Here is a 21,622-nt window from a genome sequence, read left to right on the forward strand (position 1 = left end):
ATATATGTTACAGACATTTAAAATGGGTTCTGGTGTGTGCTGCGGCCATTGGAAAATGTCAATTTTATATAAAATAAAGAGGAACAGTTATTTAGTGTGTTGTAACCTATACGATCACATTGGTAATAGATGAAATCTGGCCAGATGAGGGTGGAAATGGGCTACTTTGATTAGAATGTGATAGAAAATGACAAATGCATTGCAATTTTGTTGTAAATGAGGATAAAACCAAAAAATATCACATTTGCAATGTTTTTTTGTGTGTATTTTTTCAAAAACTGCATATTTATAGCCTAAAGATTGCTAAATTCTGGAATCAGAGGTAAAAATGAACATATTTAACAGTTTAAATGTGTAATTTGTATGCAGATCAGAGTAAAAAATGACAAAAACAGGGCAAAACAAGGCTAGTTAGGGAAACTGCTTGAAAATTAAGTCGCGACAGCTATTTTTGGCAAAATCTGACGCGTTGTCTTCTATTACTGAAAATGCCATAAAACCCTAGAAACTGTTGATATCAAGCTAAAACCTGTATTTTTTATGCAATTAAGTTGCTTGCAGATTTCAAATGAAACTGACACAATGTCAGAGAAAAAAGTTTGTCTTATAGGCATACAGACACTAAATGGGAAAATGGCGCGAAAAAAATGGCAGTCGCATAATGACGGATACAAATAGTCGTCAGATTTTTTTGCTCTGTAGAGCTATTTTCCTTATTTTCTTTGCATTTTTGTTTGGCTAAAATCACATTACAGATCTATGCTTGACATGTAGGTAGCATTTTCATAATGAAATAACAATATGACAGAATTTTTCATGGAAACTTAGATCATACACCATCACTACAATTTGGAGTCTCATTTTTTAGCTTAGTTTGCAGTTTGTGTGTTTGACTGAATTTTTTTTTCTTGCATCAAACATGACCCCCACTTTTCTTTTTGACTTTTATTCAGCACTGACAAAATTCTTCAAGAAAATATAAGTTACAGACATTTAAAATGGGTCCTGGTGTGTGCTGCGGCCATTGGAAATATGTCAATTTTATATAGAATAAAGAAGAACAGCTATTTAGTGTGTTGTAACATTTAGACATTATTTTAACATATCATACACTAAATGTGCGCGGAAAAATAGCAATATCAACATCATATCTAACATTAAACTAGCTATATTTATCTTTTTTTTTGGTTTCAGTCATACTTTGGCCTTTTCTTCAATCTTTTTTAATACGTGTTATAATTGTTTATTTCGTAAAAGCTGGAACAACTGATACGTATTAGACCTTCCTGGTAAAAGTAATTAATTTTATGTAATAGTTAATTTTTAAGGGAAGGGCCGTTTACTAATGTTGGCAGAACTTGTGGCCCGACCCTACTGCTAAAATTTAATTGATTGTTAATATCTATATGTTGCTGTAATTATATATACACATGTATTATAAACAATAAAATATGTTTAAATTAAATGCGCGCCGACATGCAAAAGTTTGCGTATTTTTGCCGTGCGCTCTGATTGATAATCACTTCTGGACATTCACAGAAGACCGCTCCAGGTCTGCAATGAGCAACATCGAATGATAATAGTGAGAATAAGCGTTAATTTTGAAAGCCATCATTTAATGAATGAAAAATTAAACGAACTTAAATTCTGGGGTATATTTACATTGATTGTATGTGGTGTGCTGATCACCTCGAGGTTATTTGGGCACTAGTACATTGTGTGTTGAAAATTACAGTCAAATAATAATACAAGTTAAAGCATATTAAAAGTTCCTTCTAGGGCACATCTATATAAATATATAATGACCATCTTGTAAAATTTTGGTTGCAATGTCTGTTTTATACTGCCAAAAAATGTCAAGTAGGTATTTACGCTAGTTATTATTTAACATAAATTATTAAATCCAACAACAAATTAAATCTGTTACCACTTTCAGTTGAGTAAATACGGCAATAAGACATTGACCCGGTCAATCAATTACGATTCGATGCATGAATTTGTTGCGCATAATTAGAGGGTCGCAATGGGGTTTGTTTTCACATATTAACCATGCATTTGAAGGTAACGATAATATTTAGTTGTTTACATGTAAATTTGCTGATATATGTCTATCTGTTTGTACATATGTTATGTTCTTCAAGAATGGAGGAAATAAAAGAATCAATCAACCATCCTCGGGTTTAGTAATATGTAATCCACGGACGTGTTCAGTCAGAGAGTCGCCTCAATTAGGAAATAATAGTTTTAACGTCAGAGGTTATTTCTAAGGTCACGGAGTTTGACTGGCCAGCTTGTAATGACAACAGCTTTCGATATCAGTAGCTCAGTCAAGTGTGATTTACCGAATTAAAATGTTCCTTCTCAAGAGAAGGAACAATAATTTCAGAAATGTACTACAAATACATACTTTTAAAACAGGGTCCATTACATTTGCGACACATATTCGTTGTAGTGTTGAAGTATTTGCCCTCCGGACATTGGATCACACAGGCACCATTTTTCTTTTCCATATAATCTGTAGAGTACATTAAATCAACACTATCTATAAATAAGTACAGCTTATTGAGAGGAAAAAAGGAAAACGTTTTATTTCGTTCACCGGCATGTTTCAGTTACACCACTGCAAGCCAGTTTTACAATTTCTTGTTTATGATTTTTTTGTACTGGTATCAATGCGTTTTTGCTGGCTTTTTCAAAACTTTCTACTAAAGAAAACAATAAGCATTAAAACGAAAGGAGAAATCGAATATATTTACTAATCATGACTTCATTCAGCGTGGAACGAAGTACTGACTTTTACACCAAGTGCGCATTAGAGTAGTACTAGGGAACAGTGGACAGGTCTGGGGAACTGGAGTAGATTATTGTTATCGTCATTATTTTGTCGCGAAACTGACTTTAAAGGAGCGGTCATTATTGTTAATTAATACCATTAGAATCATGAGAAATTACCTCCATTCAATTATAAGTATCATAACGCTTTTCGAAAAATCTTATCAAGCAAGATAGATACAATACTAACGTTACACTCTATTGTGAATTTCTTTTAACTGTATATATTTGTGTTTAATAAACAGTTCGGAATCTCTTGACCAGAATTAAAAAAATTCTGGACCACATGACTTAAAATGTACGTTAAGTTAATGTTTGAAAATAATTATACTTCGTTCTATTACCTTATGAAGGACTTATAATGTATTTTTGTTATGAAATATACAGACTGGAGTGAAAACATTTGGTGAAAAAAAAAATTAACTGATCCCATAAAATTACATCGTGCATCTACAAATCGTAAGTATATTTAAGGATTCGATGGATAGTTGACGTTTTTGAAATTTGAACATCAATTAATCATAGAAAGAAAGTGTAATTTTACATGAAAATTAAACAGCTTGTAAAATAGGTATACAATTCTAAAAACCGATTGTTAATTTACTGAATGATGCTTCAATTCCTGGAAAGGGACCACATTAAGGGGCCACAATCCGGGACAGTTCTGCGCCTTTAAATACTAAATATTTTGAAAGAAATGTTACATATTTTCGTTTTGATGCATTTGCAACAATGTCCAAGTGCTGAAGTTTCGAATTACTGAAAATGAAACTGGACGGACTAAGATAGCGTTCGGTATAATAAACCAACAATACGAGGCATAATGTGAATATATAAGTACTGCATAAAAACGCTATTCAACGGGTTTGAGACCCATTTTGCCTGCATTTTTTCGCACTTTGTGAACTTTTAAGCAACAAAATAAGAACATCGCTTACCTGGACAAACCTTAACACACAGAGAGCCAAGTGTATATCTACCATCTGGACAACTTGCACGGCATGTTCCGTCGTCATTGTAGAAATTCCTGCAAGCCTACATAAATAAAATTATAGACACAGCATCTGTAAACACGAAATGAGCAGGCTTGTGTGTACAAATGTTATGAATAGGGTCAAAATAGTAATTATAAAGGGTGTAAAGAAAGTTCGTTCCGGTAATGCAAAAGACCATATTATTTTACTGAGATGTAAAGTAACACAGGAAAGACTCATACCATTATTTGAAAAAGTACCAATGACCATGTTTTAAGTTTACTATTAGATAAGCTGAGATTCATGTATGGTACCAGGTGAAAATGTTTCCCTTACTTACAGTCAAACCAGTGTTAAAGACCAACTCTGAACAGAGACCACATGGCTCTAAAAACCACACGTTTTGTTTCCCATTTTAACATTTACAGTGTATTTTAACTTGTGAATAAAGACCACCTCCCAATAAAGACCACATTCTGGCTCTCCCAAGGGTGGTCTTCATAGACAGGTTTGACTGTATATTTATTTTGTAGACTTTTTTTCACTCAAATTTATGGGAGTAAGTCACTTAATTACTTAATAGTACATATACGTTGCAATATATTTAGAAGTTATTTATTTTGTTTTACAGTATAGTAGTTGAATTTGTATTGTACAAATAATAATACAGATCTGACATAAAATGGTTGTGTTAGAATCAATGAAAGAACAAACGCTGAAGTTTAAAACATAGAACAAAATGTGTTTTTTTTCTCCAATAAGAACATCCATCTGAAATTAACCAGATTTCTATAGCAGCATTATGTTAACATACCAGCATTTAATATGACTGAAAACTTTATGTCTTACTTTTCATGTATGTTTTTTCCATTTGGAACGAACTTTCCTTACATCCTTTATGTACCTATCAATATTGCCAGCAGCAATATCGCCCATGGCGCTACATTAACCAGTGCTGTCACAAATACCACGTGACCATAAAAATACCACGTGACATCATTAAAAAGAAATTCAGACATTATTTTGTTATTTTCGATTTATTTTATTTTTTTAACTTTATCCCTCATATTAGTATTAAAATCTATTAAAATTATATCAACATTTTCAATAGCTGAAATCTAATATCAACGATTTATCAAAATCTTGATAAAATTGTTTAGTTTGTGATGGGAGATGTCTCTGTACTGTAAGAATAGATCACTGCTTAGAAGAATGATTCAGTATAGTTACGTTTTCTCAAACACTTTGCTCAAATTCAAGAGTGTACGTTATCTACACAGGTTTTCCATGAAAAAAACAGTTGGGCCAAGTGTTTGAGAAAAGTACTGAGAACTGATGGCCGCGGCGGTCCGGGTTCGATTCCAGACGCGGTCATCTTTTTTTCTTGATTTGGCATTTTTAAAATAGTTTAGAAACAAAAACTCATATTCTAATGTTCATAATATGACCAAACTTCAATTTGAAAGAAAGATCATATTTTAGCCAAAATCTGGAGGTCAGTGCATTTAAACGCCCCGACCATATTGACTGACACATTTATGGGACCCTTTTATCAAAACGCATCAGGCCTGTCGCTTATTTAATAACGATAACGTAACTGTACCCGAGTACTTTAAGATATTTTATTACAAATTAGTGAAGTCATTTATACTGCGTCACTTTCAAGTAAAAGAACTACATTGTTAGAAAGTCCTTGTTGTTATTTGTATAGCTGCATTATCCGAGTACTAGAGGATACTTACATATAATGTTATTGACTACTAACGCTCGACGTTGAAACTATATTCAAAAAGACTGAAGTTAAAATGACAGTATGATCCGGAAGTTCGGTGCGCATGTCAGTTTTAAGTATGCTTTGAATCACGTGAAAAATAATTGAAATAAAGCTGTTCAAAGCAAGGATTTGAGAAAGGTAGGTCTTTGTCTCTTTTATGTGCAAATAGGTCAAATGACTTTCAATTTCAAATTGCGTGATACAAATAGTTTTCATTAAAACAAATAACAATACGACAAAGTACTAGAATGAGCTGGAGTAAATGGGCATCCATTGATCATCGGGATACTTAAAGTCGAAATTTGCTAATTTCTGTCAATCGAATCTGGAGTAGCAATTGCTTAAGGAAAATGAAATGACTTATTACTCTATAGGGCGGCGTCACATTTCCAAGGAACGTCAAGACGTACAATAAAATGAGTCCTGCTTCTACAGAATGTTTCCTGAGAAAGTAAGTTGAATTCTATCAAGTATTTCATGTAAATAATATAGTGACGGAAAATTCACCTGATGTTTAAAGCTCAACATTGCTTGCTGGATAACTTGAGCTGCAACAGATTTCATTGGAAGTTAGCTAGGACCAAGACTAACAAAAACTCACTCTGTTAACGAAATGTATTGCCCTTATTGCCCACCAGGAATTACAAAAGACAATATCTGTTTCCAATCGTTATCGTTTTTTGTGTGTGCAATAGTGTGCTGCCTCAGGTATGGCAACATTCACATTGTATCACCGCAGGAGAAAACAGTTGATAAATGTAAAATACGTATATTCTCGAAACAACATACAATATTGTACACTACTGTAGAGAAAGTGAGTACTTTGGGTTGCTCAAATCATTCGGGAAAAACTTGGCGATCTATGAAAGGTCATTCATATCTATTAGTGGTTCTTCTTCGAAATGAACCTCTGGTATGCAAAAAGTGTGAAATGTTGGACTCCGGTTACTTCTACCCCTTTCCCACATTCTCAAGTTTTGAAATCGCTCCTACGCGAATATAATGTTATATACATATTGATCAATTAATCAGATTTGCGTGAGAACGTAGTTATGTTTAGAAATTGAATGGCAGTATTATATATATTACAAATGACCTCCTTCATTACGGTTCCGTTATCATAAGTGACATTTAACCCCTTAAAAATATGATTAGTGTTTTACAGTTCCATACTACCCCGTTGGATTGAGACATACCGTAGGTTTGGTGGTAAACCTCTTTACGTTGGACGCTACGTGTTCATTTTGGCAGGGATTAAACTGTTTCTAATAATTATGTCCTGTAGAAATTCACCTGGCGGCCATTACTTTAACAGGTTTAAAATTCCCCAGTCGGGTTTTTGCAGTTGACTGTTGTATGTGACGCCAAACTGTATTCTTTAAATTGCTTATTTTAGTCTAGTTTTCTGTTTATTCATTTTTGTGTATATATTAAAATGTACACATCATTACATAAACTGCTTTGGAGTTTCGATTTGGGAGTACTGCGCTTAAACTTTTCATTTTAATCCTTGTTTCTTTATCTAATAGCATTCTGCTTTTTTAACAAAATAATAAAATCATAATCCTCGCCATGCTTTATTCACTTTAACAGTATATGTTTTGCTAAATAGATAGGTAGTGAGCAAGGTATATAATTCATAAAAGTAAGATAAATACATACAAAAATGTGTCATATTTCCAGCTTCTAATCTAGGACTTCTATAGAACGAGATCTTCCAACCGATATTTTATTGAATTCTTTGCATATCGGTGAGATGTTTATTTCTTCGTATGTATACTTAAATTAACGTAACGGTTTCATATTTTATTGCAAGATATATGTTTGCATATTTAAAGAACCACAGAAAATTAGGATTCAGGTGTTTTAGGCAGCCCTTGTCAGCGTATAGATCGCAAATTCCTGATAATGTCGAGTCGTATTATGTGAGACAATTGAAAGAACAACATCACTCAATCTTATTCGTACCAATGGTAAGGACGAAGAATGATGTTTTCGGAAAATTAACCAGTTTAGGCTTCCCAGTGTGTCCTTTGTGTGATTAGGGTGTTATATTGATCATTTTATTTTACTTTGACGTTGTTTTTGTGTATACGGCTATCGTTTCACATATAATGTACATGCATACACTGCTGTGCACAGAGCTTGGTTTTTAGAGACTGCGTCCTTGGAACGTAGTAACCAGTCTTCGTCCTTATTTTTACAATGACTAATTCAACAGCTGATAAGATCAATATCAGAAACACATACCGTTTTGACTTTGTTCAATAGGACGCTTTATTTTGTGTTTAAAAACCTATGGTGTTTGCATTGCTGTGCAACATATGTAAAATCGTAGATGCAACACGCTTTCACACACACACACACACACACACACATGCACGCACACGTTGAAAGTATAATTATAGCCTCCAAAGGGTAAATTTTTTATAGGTTGAAGTGCTTGAATGACAAACATGTTTTTATTTCGATTCAAATTTTATTGCAGATGACACAGAGAAATAATGTATACATCTTTTTTATACAAGCATAGCTTTATTCGAAAATCATACGTAAGTATTGAGATCATCTGCGCAAGTCGAATACGGTGTTGAAAAGGGAATGGTTTAGCGTTTAGCAAATTGTACACACGGCTATCATAACATATACCTTGCAAATCACATATTATTATTATCGATAACTATATTAATCCCACTTTGTTTACGTGTTAATGTCAGCTTTTTAAAAAATGCATTTTGCCCTTTTATTTAATGCAACAGTTAAAGGGAATTCCTATAGTTTTTTATGCGCATCTTTCTGCGCAGCCGACACTTTCTATGGAAAACTGAACTGAAGTCAACATTTGTTGAAACATGTTACAGACAATCTTAAATATGAGGAATTTTGAATGAAATAACATTTTTCATAAGTTATATCAGTAATCAAATGTTGATACTGGTTTATGTTGTATTGACAAGTATCATGCCTGACAGGTATCTTGCTATTTTTGTGGTTGTGTTTTCACATCGCATTTTAGTACAAAGACAGTGTTGTTCATATAATGTAAGATAATTGACTTAGTACTGATAAGACAATATCACCTTTCAGATTATTTAGTATTCAATTATAGAAAGAATTAAGAATTTTTAAAACTTTTTTTTAACTTTTAGCAGACATACAAGTAATCAATTTGGCCAGGTTCGCGCCATTTCCGTCCGAACAGGTGTTGTATTCTAGCGGTCTTAACATAAAATTTAGCCTGGTGACCCATACATTTTTAGCCATTTTTATGCTCACAATACAATTATCTATACACAAGAAGAAAAAGAAAAAATTCTATGAAAGAGTTTTTTTTAAATTAAAAAAAATATTCTTCACTATGGGTATTTTTCATTGAAAATTTTTCACAAAAGTAAATATGAAACAATATTTTTTTTTCATTTGTACCCATTATTGTAAGGATAGAGTATTACAAATATGACTATGATATCAAATAAGTATATAATAAAATCTGTAAAAAGAAAAAACCGTATTGTGCTGCCTGGATGTATATTTTGGTTGGTATTTATAAAAAAGCAGAAAATTATGAAAATGTTGAAAAATCGCTGGCAGTTTCAGCAACAGTGGGTGTGTTCAAAACAATTTTTCACAAAAACAAGCCTGGTGACCTATTGTTTTTATTTGTTCATTGTTTTCAGCACAAATTTTCCTATCATATATGTGAATTTAAAAAAATTCTATGAAAGGAAAAAAACTATAGGAATTCTCTTTAAATGTAACATTAATACAATATATTTACATTGATTTCTATGAATATATTTAGCCTTTGATAATCCATTGGTGAATAAATATTTTTTGAGAGAAAATGGACCGCTGCAGTATTGGACGCCATCTTGAAAAAAAAATCGATAAAGTGTAATAATCAAAGGTTTCTCGAAATATAGGGTTTGGGCTATCTAAACAGTCCTTTTTTTGTATTATCTTCTGGGAAAAAGAAATTCAAATTTGTATAGATAAGAATACTGACTTAGCGTGATATACAAACCAGACAGTCTGTGTTCAAAGGACCAGTACAACCCGCCGCACATTCAGCATGACAACATATGTTCTTGTCACTTTCAAAACATCGACGTCCCCCACATTCTTCAACACATACTTCCTTAATATAGTTCACTGTAAATTTGTAATATAATATAAAAGTACGAATTGCAATTAACTAAACATTTTGATAATATTCATCTATTTATTTATAGACTGAAACTAATGTAAAATAATGTTTAATTTTCAAGCTAAGACATATTATAATGCGCATTTTATTTATTTTTATTTTTGTTTTTTTTTTAAATATTTTCAAGGCTGTTGTTTCCTTTCGCCATTGTCGCTTTGGTTTCAATGAAACGGTGTCCATGCGAAACTCTTTTTGCAAGTTTATTATTTCCGACCCAAACTTGAAAGGATTCGTAATTACTGAGCAATTTTCATTTCCGAAATATAGTTGAAGAAAATCATTGTCGTTATTAGCTGAAAATATAAGCTAAAACAAATTTCCAGTCGTCTAAACGTACTTACTAACTACTTAAATAGTAAAATAATACCATATCTTTAAACATTCTCTGTCCACAAATCTTATTCCTTCCGAACGTACTTCATTGTAAGCAAATACAGGTAACAAAAACGGTAATGCGTTTTAATATCTATAAATTCATGCGAAAGAAATATTTCAAAACATGCACGCTTTCTCAAAATTTTGTGTTTTCAGCAATATTCAGTGACATGTTTTGAACAAAATAATAATTCTGTTTCAAAAAGATAGTACAGAAGATAAGCACTCTGGTAGCAAACAATGTGTAATTTGCTTCAATTATCAAAAATTTGATTTTTTTTTTCAAAATAGAGTAGGCCATATAAGGCTTAAGTGAACCTTGTCCATTAATGAATCACCGTATATACCTAGCATATTCTAAATGCCTTCTAAACATATTGTATTGGCCGGGAGCGGGTATGATGCCTTCTTAACATGTTGTATGGGCCGGGAGCGGGTATGATGCCTTCTAAACATGTTGTATGGTCCGGGAGCGGGTATGATGTTGTATGGGCTGGGCGCTGGTATGATGCCTTCTAAACATGTTGTTTGGGCTGGGAGCGGGTATGATGCCTTCTAAACATGATGTATGGGCTGGGAGCGGGTATGATGCCTTCTAAATATGTTGTATGGTCCGGGAGCAGGTATGATGCCTTCTAAACATGATGTATGGTCCGGGAGCGTGTATGATGCCTTCTAAACATGTTGTATGGGCTGGGAGCGGGTATGATGCCTTCTAAACATGTTGTATGGTCCGGGAGCGGGTATGATGCCTTCTAAACATGTTGTATGGGCTGGGAGCGGGTATGATGCCTTCTAAACATGTTGTATGGGCTGGGAGCGGGTATGATGCCTTCTAAACATGTTGTATGGTCAGGGAGCGGGTATGATGCCGTCTAAACATGTTGTATGGGCTGGGAGCGGGTATGATGCCTTCTTAACATGTTGTATGGGCTGGGAGCGGGTATGATGCCTTCTAAACATGACGTATGGGCTGGGAGCGTGTATGATGCCTTCTAAACATGTTGTATGGTCCGGAAGCAGGTATGATACCTTCTAAACATGATGTATTGTCTGGGAGCGGGTATGATGCCTACTAAACATCATGTATGGTCCGGGAGCGGGTATGATGCCTTCTAAACATGTTGTATGGTCCGGGAAACTGTATGATGCCTTCTAAACATGTTGTATGGTCTGGGAGCGGGTATGATGCCTTCTAAACATGTTGTATGGTCCGGGAGCGGATATGGTGCCTTCTAAATATGTTGTATGGTCCGGGAGCGTGTATGATGCCTTCTAAACATGTTGTATGGGCTGGGAGCGGGTATGATGCCTTCTAAACATGTTGTATGGTCCGGGAGTGGGTATGATGCCTTCTTAACATGTTGTATGGGCTGGGAGCGGGTATGATGCCTTCTAAACATGTTGTATGGTCCGGGAGCGGGTATGATGCCTTCTAAACATGTTGTATGGGCTGGGAGCGGGTATGATACCTTCTAAACATGATGTATGGGCTGGGAGCGTGTATGATGCCTTCTAAACATGTTGTATGGTCCGGGAGTGGGTATGATACCTTCTAAACATGATGTATTGGCTGGGAGCGGGTATGATGCCTTCTAAACATGTTGTATGGTCCGGGAGCGGGTATGATACCTTCTAAACATGATGTATGGGCTGGGAGCGGGTATGATGCCTTCGTAACATGATGTATGGGCTGGGAGCGAGTATGATGCCTTCTATACATGATGTATTGGCTGGTAGCGGGTATGCTGCTCCTTGTACAACAAAATACTGCTCAAACATTATTTTTGTAGTAGGAAAAAGATCAGTAATTTGGTCGAAAATGTGCTACCGTAGCGTGGTGTATCGATAGAAGTCCAAGTAAATAGATCCTTAATTTCCCATTCGTGTAGAACGAGTGCTTTAATCACACATTTTCACTGCTAGGATATATTCTGCATGAAATGAGACGGTTTCCATGTTAATACTCTAGCGATGGCGTGTTTTGCATGTCGAAACCGAAATAATAGGGCTTTTTTGTGCGGACAAGAGCAAATATGCGCCATTTTAGGGTAGTAGACCACCACTGACTGGCATTTCACTAAGAAATATTCAATCCACTATTTTCTTTTTAGCTCACCTGAGCCAAAGGCTCATGGTGAGCTTTTGTGACCGCTCAATGTCCGTCGTCCGTCGTCAGTCGTGCGTCGTGTGTCGTGTGTCCGTCAACATTTTCTAAAAAATCTTCTTCTTGAAAATCACACGGCAGTATTACACCAAACTTCACTGGAATGATTCTTGGGTGGCCCCCTTTCAAATTTATTTAAAGAATTGAATTCCATGCAGAACTCTGGTTGCCATGGCAACAGAAGAGAAAAACTTTAAAAATCTTCTTGTCCAAAACCACAGGGCCTAGGGCTTTGATATCTGGTGTGTAGCATCATCTAGTGGTCCTCTTTCAGGATTGTTCAAATTATCCCCCTAGGGTCAAATATGGCCCCGCCCGGGGGTCACATGGTTTATATAGACATATATAGGAAAGCTTTGAAAATCTTCTTGTACAAAACCACACGGCCTAGGGCTTTTATATTTGGTATGTAGCATCATCTAGAAAAATTATTTAGATTTAAGCATTACAGCTTATCATCTGTCCAATCGAATTGTTTAAACTGATAAATATTTGAATAATTATATTAATCAAGCATTTTTAGGGTTTCTGCTCGCTCTGCCATAAATTTTCCTAAAGAATATGCAACGAACTATAGATCAATTCGTTGCGTCCTAAAAGGGAATATTTTAATAAATAGAAAAAAAGAACTTACAATTCTGACACATATCTGGTGAACTCCCCCAACATTGACCAGATTGTGTTGCATTTTTGTAACAGTTTTCTTGGCATGGTGGACCTGTAATTATAAACCCTGTTCAATAATACTTTCTCACCGTCTTAATGGGTCTTGTAAAATAACTGTATTATAATTATAATATGTATTACTCTTGTTATTATTGTAGATTTAATGAGTTCCGGACAGTATCCTTTCCAGGATTGCCTTATACTGCTAACCTTTAAAACTGTACAGCCTTAAGGCTATATTATAATATGTACATTCATATTGAAATATTTAGAATATGGAAATATCCGTTCATTCAAATGATATAACCCTACAGCACTGGTGCTATGGAATCAATATTGAGCACAAATGTATGGTTCGTTACTCTTACGACCACCTTTGTAACTTTCACCGCTCAAAAAAGGAGAACAAAATGATGTTAAGAGATATCTTAATGTGTTCACAAGAAAATGAAATGTGGTTTCTAATGTGTCAACAAAATGGTAAAATATAGTCTTTAATGTGTTAACAAAATAGTGAAGTATGGCAATTTTGTGTGTTATTTTTTCAAGTGCCATGGATATATATAGTTTTATTAAAAGACATCGTGCCAAATATAATACTTGTATGAGATCTTATGAACGGGTACATTCGATGCAAGGTTCATTATGTGAAACCTGGCAATTATCACAACTATAAAGGCATTACGTTTGGGGTTATTTGAGCAATGTGGCCATGTTGCCTATAATGTGTATGCAACGTGAAATATGTTAATTTTTACAAATTTGAAGGTTATAATTTTGGCCATTATAAATGTTTTCCAATATTGTATAGTTATATATACTTTAAGTAAATTTCATAAATATAGAGGTTCAGCTGTTTTACAGTACACCTGTTGACGAACGGATGAGGATCAAACGATGACAGGAAGAAGGGGATAACAATAGCTCGACCTTGAACACTTTGGAGTCTGTAAAATATGTAGAAACGGTAGCTGTTAAAAATCTCAGATAGTATAAATTGATTAAAGTATTATTAGGATTAGAAAGACTAATTCAGAAAATGTTAAATAAATATTTATAGTAAAGGAATCCCTCGGCAGAAATTTCAGAAAATGTAAAGATACATTTAATATAAAGGAATCCTTCGCTGAAATTTCAGAAAATGTAAAAATACACTTAATGTAAAGGAATCCCTCCGCTGAAATTTCAGAAAATGTAAAAATACACTTAACGCAAAGGAATCCCTCCGCTGAAATTTCAGAAAATGTAAAAATACACCTAACGTAAAGGAATCTCTCCGCTGAAATTTCAGAAAATGTAAAAATGCATTTAAAGTAAAGGAATTCCACCGCTTAAATTTCAAACTTATGATCCCATAGATGTTCTATTCGATAGAGACGTCAAAGCTTACAGAAACATGATTCTCTTAGTTTATACATAATTTATGTTAGGTCGATTGTGAAGCAAGTTCTACAACTTATATTAATCACTCTCGACACCTCATTTCGCCACCAGGGTACGAGAGAAGAGGCCAGTTTCCCTTTTAATGCTGAGCACCAAGCAAGGGAGCTACTGGTATCATTTTTCACGTCTTTGGTAAGACGCGGCCGGTGATCGAACCCACGACCTCCCGCACTCGAAGCGGACGCTCTACCACTAGACTATTGAGTGCATGATTCTCTTGCTCAAGAACTGCAGTACACAATCTTACTATCATCAATACTTTGTTCTAATCTCTTACCAGAAAAAAATTCCATGGATTGATCATCACTCTTATGTTCATTAAAGACGGAAAGATAGAAACAATATCACGGTCCAAAACATTGTCTAGCTTGAATAGATTTGGTAGGGCGTGACTAGCAACTGCTACATAAAACATAGCTTACACGAAAGCCTTATACATCTGAGATGTTTAAAAATAGTTCCTTATTGAACTCTGTCTAAAACTCTGGCCCATATGGCGCTCTGAAATGAAACCAAAGGTAGGTAGGTTTAATAAACAAAGTAGAGGACCACAAGCCAGTGCAATCTTGTGACTATGCCTGTAACGTTTTGGAATATAAAAATGTCTTATGTAACGTTTGTTTTAAACACTGAACTGAGCTTGAATAAGATAGCAAGTGCTAAAGGATGCGTGTCTTGTACATTGTAAGCCTTTAAATATTAGAGGAGAGGTTATTTTAGGCAAAACTTTAAAAAAAAGCCGATCTTTTCAGCGGTGCCTGCCTGCCCAAGATACTTTGTTGGAAAATATTTTAAGGAGTCCAAACTGCAGATGAAATTTACAATAAAATTTTTAAGTGGGAAACGGGCCATAACTACGTCAAATAATTGGTGGTTTGTAGCCAAAGTTGAACCTGGCCTGTATTTTATGATGTTACACCTGTGTACCAAAATTTATTTAAATCTGCCAGACCTTTCATGAGTTATTGTCCGAAAACTATGAGTTTGGCAAATTTTAAGTTGGAAAGGGGCCATAACTATGTCAAAAATTGGTGGTTTGTAGCCAAAGTCGAACTTGACCATATTTACTGATGAGTAGTATAGAAAATACCGAAACTGGCACTTTGACCTCATTTTGACCTCTTACCCTTAAACCAAACTGACCACTGCTGAACCAGTATCCTTGGTACTGTGAAAACGTCTGGTTTAACCAAATGAAAAACTCTGGTTTAACCGCAGGTTTTAACAAAGTGAAGAAAACATATATTTTATTTAAAATATATTTTATTAAAAACCCGGAAGAAAACTTTAAACTCCACACTGAAAAACAATTTACAATAGTTTTGTCCTTATTGATTATAATAATTCATAATTGTTTGTTCATTTTTTCTTTGATTATGAATATTTAGTATTTTGTACAGTAAATCATACAACGGTACTTTGTCTTGTAACATTTTAATGAAAAATAAACAATAGTAACCACATAATACACTTGTTTTGTCTTGATATTGTATGTTATTGTATTTTACATCCGGGATGTAATTAATTACTTCTTTTGGTGAGGAAGTCCAAATGGGTCAAAGTATATTTTATTTATATAATAAACCCAATGTGTTCCAGACCCAACAGAGTCGTCCAAATTTATAATTCCACACTTGTTTGTTATTGATGTTTTGGTATATTATTTCTACTAAATATACCCCTAAAGTTTTCAATTTTAAATTGTTTTACCCATTGTTCAATGTCAAAGTTAGAAATTGTTTTGTTTATAAATTTTATTTGTTTTTACAATAGGAATTCGTCTGTAAGGACTTCGTTGAGAATCAATCTGTATACCTTTTCCACTTAACAAGGATGTAATCAAAGGTATTCCAAGACTAGCAGCCAACATACCTAAGAACCCACCGTCTTGTTTTTGTTTTTGAGTTAGCTTTATTACTCCAGTTCTCACTAATTGTTTTCTTTGGTGTAAGATATGGTGATATCATGTTTCTCTTATCTTATTATTAGCTACCGAAATCATACCATTTCCAAGTATTTTACTAACACCAGTACTGGCAAGTGCAGACAAAGCTCCAACGCCTAACGGTCCTAATATTTTGGAGCTATTTTTGCAGCTATTTTTGCAGTACTGTTCGACCTAACAGACCAGCCAAAGCTCCCAAAAATCCTCCATTTTGACCTTGACTGGACATTTGTTTTTTTTGAAATTGTAATTTCTAATCCCTTCTTATTCCTAATAGACTTTTCAATTTGATTAATCTGTGTTTTTGTTAAAAGTAAAGGAAATTTTCCACGCAATTGTTCATATTTTAATCTAAAAGTGTGTGAAATTTTGTTGTTGTAAGCTCTTGCCAATTTTTTTTTTCTGTCTATCTGTTAAATCTACTTTATATTCAATATAATTTGATGTCATTATATATTTTATATATATTTTATTTACACAATAACAAGTTCATTTCCAATAGTATTTATTTCAACTGTTTCTTCATACAAAACAATTGTGTAAACACGGATATTAGCTGCTGGCCGAACATTTAATTTAGCTGTTAATGTAATATGCTTAGGACCTTCTGTAATTCCTTCCTTTTTAAATTCTCAGTTAAAATGAACAAATCCAAACAAACTTTGAAAACTGAATGTATTTAAGAGACTTCAAGTGGTTTTATTAATTTGTTTATGAAAATAATTAAGAAAATCATCATAAATTCTTGATATACTTGTATATTCCGTTTCGGGATAAAAAACACCATAACCAACTTTAAGACGGCAAGATTCCAGCCTGGAATTATTATTTGCTGCATTAGCTTTAAATGTATCTAATAAATGTGGGTTATGTTCTTGCGAATTACTTTTATCAAGTCGTTGTAAATAAACAAACACATGTTCGTTTTTTTTTTACACCAGCTGTTATTCTAAAAATTATGTTAGTCTGTTGTGTATCTGTTGCTTGTGTTATCATTTCCCGGAGGTATTTCCAACTTGTTGCTTTCATATTTCTTTCAGAAATTAAATTAAGTCCATATGGATTAAAAATTAAACGTGGAACCCACAAAATTAATTTAGTTACAATTACCCTACCTGCATTAGCAGCATTAACTCTGTAAATTAATTCATCATCATTTGTCAGTTGAATCGTTATTCGGATTTGACTTGGGGTAACATTTTTTGTTCCAAACCCTGAAAAAATGAATAATTATTTAACGGAATTTTAGCATTTACCTCATTACCACCCTGGATTAATACCTTTCTAGAAGCAAAACCACTATGATATGTAGCTAAATAAATAAATTCGTTTGTTCCAGTTGATTCTGCATAATCCTTAGATAGTTTAACTAATTTTTTTACATTTATTACCTTGTATAAATTATTACAATCATAGACAATTTTTCCATTTTGTTTAATTATTAGCTGATCAATTATTGAAGCTGCATTATTAATTAAAGCAATTTGATCATCATTACCATAATTATTACCATCAGCAAGTTTATTAACTTTAGAACTTACTTCAAAATAACCATTAAACCAATCAAAATATGAACTTCTATCATTAATTGTAAAGTGTAACATTATTTCCCAAGACAGATATTAAAGGTGTACCTAACTGAATAGGAGTTAGTTCGTATCTTCCACAATACCGTTTTGTTCTAAACATGTATATTATATATTATTTTATTTTTTATAAATTAATCTGTTAATATGTTTATGTCTTCCAGATCCTGACAATATTTTATTTATTCTTATATCAATATCCTCCTCATTATTTTTTACTATTATTTGTTTTTTGTTTTTTTGTAATTCCTTAGCAATTAAATTACCAACAGCAGATGTTACAGGCTTTTTAAAACTTTTTCATTTTTCTGTAATTTTATTAGCAGCTAAATTCCCGACTAAATTCCAATCTTTTTCGTTCCACTTTCAAGGGCAGTTTTTCCTGCAGTTTCCAGGGCTTTTTTCCAGCAATACCAATTGAAGATGCAACAGAAGATGAAAACAATTTTGTTAAAGTGTCAAAGATACCTGAACCTTGTATAATTTCTTCTCCGGTTTGAGCATCAACATAAATAAATATTCCTTTATTTTTATCATAAACGTTTTTGTACATTATATATTTATATTTTCTTTTAAAATTAGTGTAAAACTTGTTTCAACTTCATTAAGATTGGTTATTCTACCAAACACATCTGTAATATGTATTCTAATTGAATTTATAATATTTTTATTAATTTCAGAATATCCAACTCTTTGTGGTGCTTTTGTAAATGGATAAGCTCTTGTTAAATCTGCAGTACTTAAAGCATAGATAATATCACTAAAATTACCATCAACAAGTGAATTATCAATAAGATCACAATGAATGTAAATTGTATCTACAGAGTTAGTTATATTTGGTGTTGTAGTTCCCCATTCGATATTGTCTAAAAAAAATTCTCAAATCCAAGCAATGTATGAAAATTTGACATTCTTAAATCCAACTTAAAAATATCATGAATTGAAATTAGGATTTTAAAACTACTTACACTCCAAACTTATTGGAGCAATGTTTGTTTTATCAAATTCTTCAAAATCACAATTGCTTATTAGTGTTTTCCTGATATAATTATTAATGTCCGTATAACTGTAAGAACCATTTGTAAATATGATATCTTTCCAATCTTCTTTACCATTATTATAACGAATTTTATTATCGTATTCATCACTAATATTATGCCAAGAGTAAGTCATAGTGTTAATACAAATTAAGGAAAGGCTGAATCTGACTGTAAAATCGTTTGGAGTATTTTTATTATAGTTTTTAACTGCTTCAGAACTTAACACTATTTTTTGTTCCATTTATATATTCAAGAAAAATATTTTTTTATATAACATTTCATGTTGTTCTGGTAACAATTTATTTATTTTTAATAGTTCATCAATTATGCTAATACCTTCATTTGTTAGTTCTTTATTGTTATTTCCAGCATCAATTGAACCACAAATAAGCTCTAAGCCCGCCCGCTTAGCTCAGTAGGTAAGAGCGTTGGTCTACGGACCGCGGGGTCGCGAGTTCGATCCTCGGGCGGGGCGTATGTTCTCCGTGACTATTTGATAAACGACATTGTGTCTGAAATCATTAGTCCTTCACCTCTGATAATTCATGTGGGGAAGTTGGCAGTTACTTGCGGAGAACAGGTTTGTACTGGTACAGAATCCAGGAACACTGGTTAGGTTAACTGCCCGCCGTTACATGACTGAAATACTGTTGAAAAACGGCGTTAAACCCAAAACAAACAAACAAACAAACAAACAAATAAGCTCTAAGTCATTAACCAGTTCTTTTGGATTGCATGGACAAACGTCATAACCTTGACCCCTAATTACTTTTTTAAATTTCATAGATCTTTTATTGATAGGTAATCCTGATTTTTCTGTTAATTCTTTAAATATTTTCCTAGAAAGTATTGAATGTTTTTTATTATTGTTATATCTTTTATTAATCAAATCAATTAAATCATTATCTACCTTAACGTTAATAACTTCTTTTCCAGTGTTTTTATTTTAGCAATCAATTTGTTTTGACCATAAAGTTTATTTAAGTCAACAATTAAATTACCATATTGCCCATTTGGTGAAACTTTATATGGATTAGGATGTTTTATTCCTTGTCCATATGTAGGAGCCAAATTAAGATTATTTATCACCCGATTTTTGTACTCTATTAATTTTTTTTGTTCATATCTTAATTCTTCAGCTTCGTTTTGTATATTTGGATCTTTCGATTTTGATTTGCTAACTATTTTACCATTTAAACTTGAGATATCCTTATTAACATTGCCTAATATATCCTTGATTTGGTTTATATATAATTTATTAGGGTCGTCAGATTTATCTGCAACAAAAAATTTAAGTATTTTAGACGGTTTATAATATCGATATTTTTTTATAACATCAGTATCCAAAGTAACATCTTCATTTACTGTAAGTCGTCATATGAGCGCAAAAACTGGATAACTGACATTTTTTTCAAAAATCACTTTTTTGCATATTTTAGTCCAAAATGATGTCATACATCTGCCCACCATTTATTTTTTCAAGTTTTTATTTAAAAAACCCTTTTTTTCAGAAGTTTGCAAAAACCTGCTATCTGCAAACCAAGTTTTGATGAGAGCAAAAACAGGACAAGTGCACTTGGCTTGTTTTTGCACTCATAAAATATCATATAAATGCATATATTTTAAATGCAAAAACAAGCTAAGTGCACTTAACTTGTTTTTGCATCAATAATTTGTTTAAAGACAATATAACAGGTAGGCAAACAAAATAACAAATTTGCATTTTATTATGATTGCAACATTAAGTGAGTTTGAACACCAATCTGTACTGCTTACTGATCATAATTTGTTTTTTTTAGCTCAAAATATTTTTGTTATATAAATGTTATTCAAAGCTAACAAACATGATAAAGACATACATTCTGTATATTGAGTAATTTGCCTAAGTACAAATAAAATAGCTAAATGCAAGTCTCTTTGATTAAAGCATAGTAGTAAACTTCTCTGAGCAAAAATGATAAAAAAATGTTTTTCAGTTTATTTGAATAATAATTGCCTTTCTAATACAAGGCACTAGCAGTCTAATAGGTAGAGAAAGGGTGAAGAAGCAAAATATCTTGTATAAACTAGAGGACAGTAGGTCTGTTTTCTTCACTCTCCTGGACTTCAGCATAATTTAATATTACTGATACCAGATTTGCGAGCGTAACCAGCAGAATTTTCTAAAGAATTGCTCTGGGATCTGAATTCTATGCTTTAAAACATGTATTCTTGCAGTTTTTAGGAACAATGATGCATTGGGGGCATCCCTGACTCAAATGGTGTATACACAAGTAATATAATTATATGTATGTATGTATACTAAGGTGTAGCAGGGTGGGGGAAACTTCTCGTGGGGGACCCCATCCTGCAATATTTTTGTATTTTAAACACAAAATATTCTGCTGAGTTTTTAAGAGAAACATTTCTGTCATTTATAGAAGTTTCATAGAATTATTGTTTCACTTGAGAAAAGTTTGTATTTTAATGAAATTTTTATCATTAAACAAAGAAAAAATCAAAATGTAGGGTGCTGGTGATGTTGGAGTGCTAAAGGTATTAGACCCGTAATAGAGTACCTCCTTTTTGAAGTCAAGAGTATTCAATTCCTACCATATTGACAGCAAGTTTTTT

General features: G+C 33.1%; 1 protein-coding gene across 1 annotated transcript in view; it reads right to left on the bottom strand.

Annotated features, from left to right (window-relative positions):
* Positions 1-2,407: 2,407 nt before the first annotated feature.
* Positions 2,408-21,622, bottom strand: part of LOC128552094 (epidermal growth factor receptor-like) — a gene marked incomplete at its 3' end in the record, with an annotated part of 48,658 nt that continues 29,443 nt past the window's right edge. The window contains exons 5-8 of the mRNA XM_053533101.1: positions 12,964-13,047; positions 9,605-9,732; positions 3,771-3,867; positions 2,408-2,515 (exon numbers count right to left, since the gene is read on the bottom strand). Of these exons, the coding sequence (XP_053389076.1) occupies positions 2,408-2,515; positions 3,771-3,867; positions 9,605-9,732; positions 12,964-13,047 (417 nt within the window). The remainder of the gene's footprint in view (positions 2,516-3,770; positions 3,868-9,604; positions 9,733-12,963; positions 13,048-21,622) is intronic.

Source organism: Mercenaria mercenaria, unplaced genomic scaffold (assembly GCF_021730395.1).
Source record: "Mercenaria mercenaria strain notata unplaced genomic scaffold, MADL_Memer_1 contig_2030, whole genome shotgun sequence".
Classification (NCBI taxonomy): Eukaryota; Metazoa; Mollusca; class Bivalvia; order Venerida; family Veneridae; genus Mercenaria; species Mercenaria mercenaria.